Genomic DNA, 8,272 nt, shown 5'->3' on the forward strand with positions numbered 1-8,272 from the left:
TACGTATTAGCATCCAGCAACCTAATTCATAACTTGTAAACAAGTGAATTTCATGAAATCTCCAAGTAAATGTCTTTCTAAGCAAAACTAATGTCTGTTAAATTGTGTTAAAACTAGTTAACGAGTAATAACCTAACCTGATCGGTGAATTTACAAACAATAAAACAAATTTACGAGAGCAGTACGGCTCAGATAGCCCCTAGCGCGGCACACCTCATTCGCCAGTAATTTATTACGTCGCTGAAATTAGTTCAGATTTGGATTTGGTTAATAATGCGTCATACTTGAAATAAATATATTTTGATTGTACGTATAGAAAAATAACCTTGGAAAAAGTGGATTCAAATCCAAATCTGAAGCTAAATTCATGAATCTTCTTCGATCTTTCGCATCTCCTATAAAACCGAAATTACCTACAAAATTTGTCGACTCTTCGCCATTATCTAATCAATACCAACCTATTTGTTTGTAATTTTGTTTTTTTGGTGTTGCAGGGGTAATAAACATTATAACAACAATACTTCAAACAAAAATTGTTATAAATTAAATTTAATGAATTATAATGGCGCACGTCGAAAAAAACATTAATATATTATTTTCTTGATATTTCATATTCTATAGAATACGAAAATGGAGGGTTAACCTTTAGCTGTCTGAAGTTTATAGAATGTTCGGAAATTATGGTATCTCTGTTATCTCTTACATTTTAAATTTATATTAAGAGGTCTATTTTGTAACTCTTAACGATCTCGTTAGAGCATCGTTAACTTACGATAATCGTTCCCATAACGATTTTGGGACTGATAGCGATTTTGTAACATCTATCGTCTCGTTACATAGCGATCGTATCGTTAGAATGTCATCGTTCCGGAACGATAGGTTTCAGCTCACCGTTAGAAGTGTCAGAACACGTTAGAAAAGTATTTATACAATGAAGAGGAACGTTTTGGTGCAAATATGGGTAGAGAAGGTAAATGTAAGTAATTAATGTATGTTTGGATTAGGTTGATAACTTATTATATATTTTTTTTACTGCAGAGACAGAATCAGAAATTTGTCTCGGGTCTTAAGAGATGTAAACGACCCCTTGATCGTTCAAGAAGAAACCTTTAGGAAGACCTACCAACTGTAATGGGAAGCGGCGAGAGATACATTTCCAGAAATACTGCCGCAGAGTTCTGTATTATTCACCAGATGTTGCAGGAAAAATTACATACTCATGTGCTGTTTCACACAATCTTACGCATAAGAAATATCGAAAATGACGAGATCAATATTGTCTATGACAAGGAGAACGATAATAATGAAGAACTTGAATACGAAGAACACAATTTACTACATGAATGGCATATCACAAGAAATAATTTAATAATACAGCATTTTCAATAATGTATTTATTATCTTTTTACAACATAATGAAATTATTTTAAACAGTTCCTCTTTCACATAGTCTTAAATTTCTGGTCTTCTTTCAAACATTGAATTTCCAATCTACAAATCTCTGGAACACACAGTGACGTTTACTTACCAGGCAGTACATTGTAATTAGAGTGCCCTATGTTATATTCTTGGTGTACTAAAAAACACAGAGGTTATGGTTTATTGTGTAACAGTATTTATAAAGATTAAACATCTCAGTTCTCATAATTGATTGGTCATGACTAAACAAGATGTTCACTTTGTCATAACCAAAGTGTTGATGTAAGCAGAATAATTGCTAATAGTTGTACGATAAATTATAGTAAAGTACACATTTTTAAAAAGAGTGTTCGGGAGATTCATTAATTACACATACCTCTCTGAACTGCTGAACACTTTTTTGTGGTCCTCCCACAGAATTTAGTTTTCCTACCAACCCTTCCCATATCTTTTCTAAAAGATCTGGCTTGTCCGCTACGAACTTTTGGGCCCTAAAATCTGCATTACCTTCTAACTCCTCCACATACAACTCATGTTACTCTTGGGTAATACGCTGGGCCCTTTTACGTTTTTCCATTGCTCCTGTGAACGTATTGTAAACTGAATTTCGTGTTAGTGTGATTATTTTGATGTTTTTCTTTTATAATTATTGTTTACTTACATGTTATAAGTTCACAAATTTGTCCAAACTTCAATCAGTAGCAAAACAAATGTCACATGCCACAACAGAGAACAACGTAATCTAGACGCTACACAAATTTAAATACTACCGATTCTAAAAACATTTGATTCATCGTTCCGCTAACGATTTCAAAGCTTTACGATTACGATAGTGTTTATAAAATTGGAAATTTGTACAATCTCGCTAACCTGATTTTACGATTGCTTCTAACGATTATCGTTTGGGAGCGAGATCGTTCTGGAGCGATAAATTACAAAATAGACCCCTAAGATTGTTCTGAATGTGGTAAAATATTAACCAAAATTTTTCAACATATTAAACATAGTTTAATGGAACTTCGAAATTTTACTGAGACACCAAATTATTAGGGAATTAAACGTAATTTATTGAATTAGGTAATGCACGTTTTTAAAAAAAAATTAGAAAATAAAATTAAATTATGCAACCAAATATACATTTTATGTTATTCCATTTTTTATCCATTTCAAAGTCAAAAATTGACAGATTACAATCAAAGCAAAACGATAAATAAATAATGACTGTTTATGTGAAAAAAAGGAAACACAGTTTTTTTTTAAATTGCACGTCATTTTAAAAAGAATGACATTCTGAATTTAAATTCAGGTTTAAATATATATGTTGAAATTATTATATCTGGAAATTTATCACTCAATTTTGTGCTGTAAAAAGAGAGTTTTCAATATAATTTGCGCCAGTTATCGATTTCCAGACTTCATGTCACTTAATTTCTGTGAAATCCGCACCAGCATCGGATAATATTGAAGCAAAAGACCGCCATAAACAATGTCCAGTAAACAATTGCGGTGAAAATATTAAAAATGTCTGAAGTTAACAACTCCCAAAAAAGCACATTTCCAGAAGGGTGTGATATTAGACAGTTGTCTTTAGCTTCTTCTTTTTTAATTACTCATAGTTAAATTAACATTGCTGAAAAAGTTATTATAACATAGTCTAGACAAGACAAATAATATATCTTCATTTAAGATAACTTCGGTCTTGGAAACCCACAAAATCTACCTACGTATGTCTAAAATTAACCTATAATAATTACGTAGGAATAATAAGATGACACAGTATAATGTTTATTCATAACTGACTGTTGAATAATCAGTTAATCACACAGCTCTAACAATGCGTTAACCAACTTCAGATTTTCTTTAAGATCAGTTTAAATAAATGGAAAAATAGTATTTATTTGAACACAGTTGAAAATCACGTGCAAAAATTAATAGAAGCGATGTTAGTCCAAGTAAAACAAATGGACCCCACAAATATTAGGGCCAGGCCGACTCTGTCGTACCCAACATACTCGTTCAGGCGATAGGCAACACAAAAAACAGCTGCTTTTGGCGCCACCTAGTCACACTAACACACACAACTTTGACACCGGTGCCAATTTCAACGGCAGCAAAATTCTAGAAAAATCTTCAGCTTTATAGAAAGGAAGTTCGTAGAACCCACAGCACCATTAATCTGGAAGTAATAAAGTGAAATAGGTCTAGTTTTAAATTTTTCATTCATCCACTAAACCACCACCTGCAGTAAAAAAAATTAGCTCGTCCTTCAATCAATATCTGCTCGCACAGGTAAATTGTTTTATTTTATTTTACAAAAACTAGAGTAAAAATATTAAATTTATTTTTACAACTTCATAATTTACCCTTAGTGCTTCTTAGCAGATGAATTGATTTTAGGAACAACAAGCACGTTGGTGCGATTGTGTGCCTACCACATAACCTATAAAAACCGAGAAATGGCTAAATGGGGCGAAGGTGATCCACGATGGATTGTAGAAGAAAGACCCGATGCCACAAATGTGAACAACTGGCACTGGACGGAAAAAAACGCAGGGCCGTGGTCTCTTGACCGAATAAAAGAGTTATTTAAAGATTTACCACTGAAGTCGGACCTGGCTGATATAACATTCACAGAGGTAGAGAAATGCGACGGGGAGGCTTCAGCGAGTAATAGAAAGGGTAAACTAATATTCTTTTATGAATGGGATTTAACCATCAAATGGAGTGGGAAACTTAAAGATGGGTCGGACAAGACATACTCAGGGAAAGTAAAAGTTCCAAATCTTTCAGAGGAAAATGATGTCTCAGAATTGGATGTAAGTAGCGTCACATTTAAAGGTAGACCGGGCTTACGACAATTAAGGATTTTATCAACTCACTAGTTTTTTTTTTTATATGATGAGACAAAATGATAAAGAAATGCTAAAAAGTTGTAGAAATAAAGAACAAAAAAAATAAGCAGAAAATAATAAAAAAGAAGAAAGTTAGCATATAGGATATGTAAAAAGTTGTTATCATAGTAGGCGTTGATTTTTGCCTCTACAATTTAGTATAGCAATCATTTTACCCCTATCATTTCTGAGTTACCCCCAACAGCTTTTTTTACATAGAACTTCGTGTTGTGACAGTTATGGAAGTTCAAAATTAAAATAATAAAAAAAAGATTATAACCAGCATTAAAAGATTGTAGCCCATGAAGACCAGTGATTGGAGCAATTACTTTTAAAAAGTAATGCATTACAATTACCCATTATTCAGTAACAATAGTAATTCACTACAATTACAAATTACTTTATTGGTTACCTGTTAAGAGTTGAGTGAACCAGAAAAATGGCTAAAGTTTGTTTGACCACAAATTTTAAATATTCTGCCCCTGTTTACTCAATTATTTCTTAAGATATTTTATTTCTGTAAAACGCAATGGGTTTTTTAATGCAATTTCTACTGATGTACCTTTTTGAAAATTTAAAATTGATCCATAAATAGCGAAACCCAGATAATCTCATACTCATGACAATTTTAACGCATTGTGGTTTTTTTTTGACAAGAAAATTAAAAAACGGAAAAGTAAAACTTGGGCGGAAGTTTATATGTATTTCCCTATGCTAGAATATGCTTTAGCTCACCCTTAAAAAGATGAAGAGCTTATGGATATTATGGTTACTTGGTTTCTTAACAAATTCTGTGCTAAATTCGTTTTAGATTTTAACTCCCGACTGAGTTGATTTTATGTTTGCGCGATATTTTGAATATGTATTTAATTTAATAAAGAAAAAACTTAGTTTTATTCTACAGAAAAATTATTCTCTGCTTTCAGATATGTATTCCATTAAAATGATTTATATAATTTTAAACACAACGTAATCAATCTAATAGCAACAAAAACTTTTATTGAAAATGAAAATTAACGACTCATACAATGTGAAGAACATGCGATGATAATACATAAGAGAGAAAAAGAAGTTATAACTGTATTTCAAACAATAGTTGTAATACACTTTTTACACTAGAGATCCATTTCTCAAGAGTTATTAGAGCCAAATATAGTACTCCGAATCTCCATCAAAAAGTTCATTTTGGTGTATAAAAAGTGAGTGAAATGTATACTACTATTTTTGAGCATATATTTTATTTAATAAAAGAAAGAAATTTTGAAAAAGACTTGCATCTTACACGAAAAAAATATATCACTTTGATAATCTGTATTTATAAGTCAAAATGAACCCCAAAATAATTCCTACAGCGTTTATTGTCAATTGATCAATTTTCTTTTTCAGATCAAAATATCTGTGAAAGACTCAGACGACGAAGGCGATAAATTAAAAGAAATTATGTTTAAAACCGGCAAACAAGTAGTGCGCGAACAAATATCGAAATATATATCGAGTTTAAAAGAAGAATTTTCGAAAGGGATGATATTACCGAAAAAAGACGAAGTGAAACCAGACGCGGTCAAAAATCTTACCAGTGGTTTTAACAAAAAAATCAACATGACACCCGTGGTTTCCGAAAGCAAAAAACAAATCGGACTTAAAATAGACGTAACGACGTTAAATTTAACGCAGCAGTTCCAGTGTAAAGCGAACGAATTCTACGACGCACTAACACGAATCGAGATGGTCACGGCATTCACAAGAGCGCATGTGAAAATGGACCCGACCAAAGGGGGCAAGTTTGAATTATTTAGTGGTAATATTGTAGGTACTTTCGAAGAACTGGTACCAGGGAAGAAGATAGTTCAACAATGGAGGTATAAACAGTGGCCTGAGGGACATTTTTCTACTGTTACTTTTAATATAACTGAAAAGGTATTGAGTTTTTTGAACGTAAATAATGATAAAGTAATTTTGTGATTTTAGAGTGACCACACGGAAGTAAATCTAGTGCAGACAGGGGTGCCAGCAGGAGAAGCCGACGTAACTAAGGAAAACTGGCAACGGTACTACTGGGACTCCATGAAACGAGCTTTTGGATTTGGAGCTTTCATTGTTTAATGAAAATGTTTCCACACGTTAGATTTGTAAATTTTATTTAGAAAGGATTTTTTATAGTTACAACTCTGCTACTTTTCACAGTATGGTACATTGTACACCTAAAAATAATTTAATTTATTTTGACGAAGCTTTAGAAAATAAAACAATACCCAGTATGCAGGTGTTTTATTTTACGTAAAAACGCGCCATTGAAGTAAGCTCACTGTCAAATAACGCAAATTGCGTCGTAGTGTAGTAGCTTTATTGATTTTTATATCACGTGACAGTTTCCGCATCCGACAACCGGAAGTTGCTTTAAACGTCAATGAGCAAAAACCGTATGTTTGTTTTTTCAAAATAATAACAAAAAACAAGATTTGCAGCAATAATGGAGTCAAATAAAGTCGTAATTCGTTTAAAAATACGGAGATATGACACTTCAGGTAAGCAACAAATGAAAAATCAAAATTTATTAAAATTTTTGGGTTATAGGATTGCCCGAAATCACCGAAAAAACGGTGGAATTTAACACAGACTCGGAATACAACGCCTTAAAAAAAGAAATCCAAAATATTTGTCAAGTTGGACCTGAAGATAACAAAGTAATCAAACTGCGACGTGATGATGAAGTTCTTGTGCCATTGTCTTTTTTACTGGAGTCTTCCGATCCTGACAAGTACTATTTCATAAAAATTTAGTTAAATATCGTGCTGATTCGTATTGTGTTGTAGATACTTCTATATAGATGTTTGCAAAATCAACTATGCCAGTAAGTTTGATCCCTCTTAACTAGACACAGTTTAAGCATTAATTTCAATTGTTTCAACAGATAAAGCAACTGCAAGCCTACTCCAAGACGCTTACATTGACTCTGTCTGCCAGAAGTTGCGAAATATGGAGTCCCGGATTGTCAAAGCCGAGTTGCTTCTACCTCAACTGGAGTGGAGGAGACAGGCGCACATGGAAGAGACCGTCAGCACGTTAGCAAACCGAGTGTCATTTTTAAACCGAAGAGTTGATGAACTCTTACCAGCTCAATGGAGATCAAAAATGCCCCAAACCATGGCATAAACACGTCTTCTGTCCGCAAACAATCTGATCCATTTTAAATGTTAGAATTTCGACATTTTATGCTGTTGGCCTTGTTGCATGCTAGATTTATAAGCATGTATCTATGAAGCGCTGAGTTGCGCTGTCTTTCGTGAATTGAATAGGCTGTTTATGCAGTTCGTAGATTTATAAAAAGAAAATATATTTGAATCTTTTACGTGATAGAAATTTGTGTATCCGTCAAAGTACAAAATAGAAGTACTGTGTATGAAACTAGTACTTAGTTTATGCATATAATAAAGTGAGAACAATAATTTTGCAGTTTGCATTACCACAAGTCACAACCAAAATTCACAAAATGGGTACAGGTAATAATACAAACTTTTTGGCCGATGACTTAGTGGTGCTTGTTTTCGTCAATTTTTACATTTTTTTAAATTGTGTGGAATTTGTAAGTAGGCTTTCCCTGCGTCAAACGTCAGATAAAATTAAAATCGTGACAGATAGTTCGATATGACTGCTGCTTATGCCACCAGATGGCGCTCTCCAAACTCAATAAAAAAATCAATTGCTATTATTTTAAAACATTTAATAGATGCATTTATGCGGTATCTTATTTTGGTGAACACAAGCTTTGTTAATGATGAGGTGTCAATTTTTTTAAGGGTTTTAAAACTGAAAATTTCTGTGTTTATTACCGCACTTAATTTGGTAAATGACAGTTCAATGTGTAAAAATCAAAATACCATGGCAATCTACGATACGTAAATGTCAGTTTTACAGTTGTCGAGGCCAAAAAGTAAATTTTATTATTTTTAGTAAATTTGTGA

The 8,272-nt window shown here is 32.8% G+C and overlaps 2 protein-coding genes across 2 annotated transcripts; both read left to right on the forward strand.

Annotated features, from left to right (window-relative positions):
* Positions 1-3,483: 3,483 nt before the first annotated feature.
* Positions 3,484-6,568, forward strand: LOC135129282 (activator of 90 kDa heat shock protein ATPase homolog 1). The gene is made up of 4 exons (XM_064056444.1): positions 3,484-3,708; positions 3,817-4,235; positions 5,697-6,227; positions 6,279-6,568. The coding sequence occupies exons 2-4, from the start codon at positions 3,876-3,878 to the stop codon at positions 6,411-6,413; spliced, it is 1,026 nt and encodes a 341-aa protein (XP_063912514.1). The 5' UTR covers positions 3,484-3,708; positions 3,817-3,875; the 3' UTR covers positions 6,414-6,568.
* Positions 6,569-6,665: 97 nt separating this feature from the next.
* LOC135129285 (uncharacterized) lies at positions 6,666-7,756 on the forward strand. Its single transcript, XM_064056447.1, has 4 exons — positions 6,666-6,835; positions 6,885-7,068; positions 7,124-7,161; positions 7,222-7,756. Exons 1-4 carry the CDS (start codon positions 6,781-6,783, stop codon positions 7,461-7,463), a joined length of 519 nt encoding a protein of 172 aa, XP_063912517.1. The 5' UTR covers positions 6,666-6,780; the 3' UTR covers positions 7,464-7,756.
* The last annotated feature ends 516 nt before the right edge of the window (positions 7,757-8,272 follow it).

Source organism: Zophobas morio, unplaced genomic scaffold, assembly GCF_036711695.1.
Source record: "Zophobas morio isolate AGI-343-1 ecotype UQ-CSIRO unplaced genomic scaffold, CSIRO_AGI_Zmor_V1 ptg000014l, whole genome shotgun sequence".
In the NCBI taxonomy this organism is placed as follows: domain Eukaryota; kingdom Metazoa; phylum Arthropoda; class Insecta; order Coleoptera; family Tenebrionidae; genus Zophobas; species Zophobas morio.

What these genes read in the sequence shown, in the direction of transcription:
- LOC135129282 (XM_064056444.1), top strand. Translation starts at nt 3,876, where the DNA reads ATGGCTAAATGGGGCGAAGGTGATCCACGATGGATTGTAGAAGAAAGA. An exon ending in ATGATGTCTCAGAATTGGAT is followed by an intron (nt 4,236 to 5,696) that starts GTAAGTAGCGTC and finishes TTTCTTTTTCAG; the next exon opens with ATCAAAATATCTGTGAAAGA. An exon ending in CTTTTAATATAACTGAAAAG is followed by an intron (nt 6,228 to 6,278) that starts GTATTGAGTTTT and finishes TTGTGATTTTAG; the next exon opens with AGTGACCACACGGAAGTAAA.
- LOC135129285 (XM_064056447.1), top strand. Translation starts at nt 6,781, where the DNA reads ATGGAGTCAAATAAAGTCGTAATTCGTTTAAAAATACGGAGATATGAC. An exon ending in ACGGAGATATGACACTTCAG is followed by an intron (nt 6,836 to 6,884) that starts GTAAGCAACAAA and finishes TTTGGGTTATAG; the next exon opens with GATTGCCCGAAATCACCGAA. An exon ending in TTGCAAAATCAACTATGCCA is followed by an intron (nt 7,162 to 7,221) that starts GTAAGTTTGATC and finishes TTGTTTCAACAG; the next exon opens with ATAAAGCAACTGCAAGCCTA.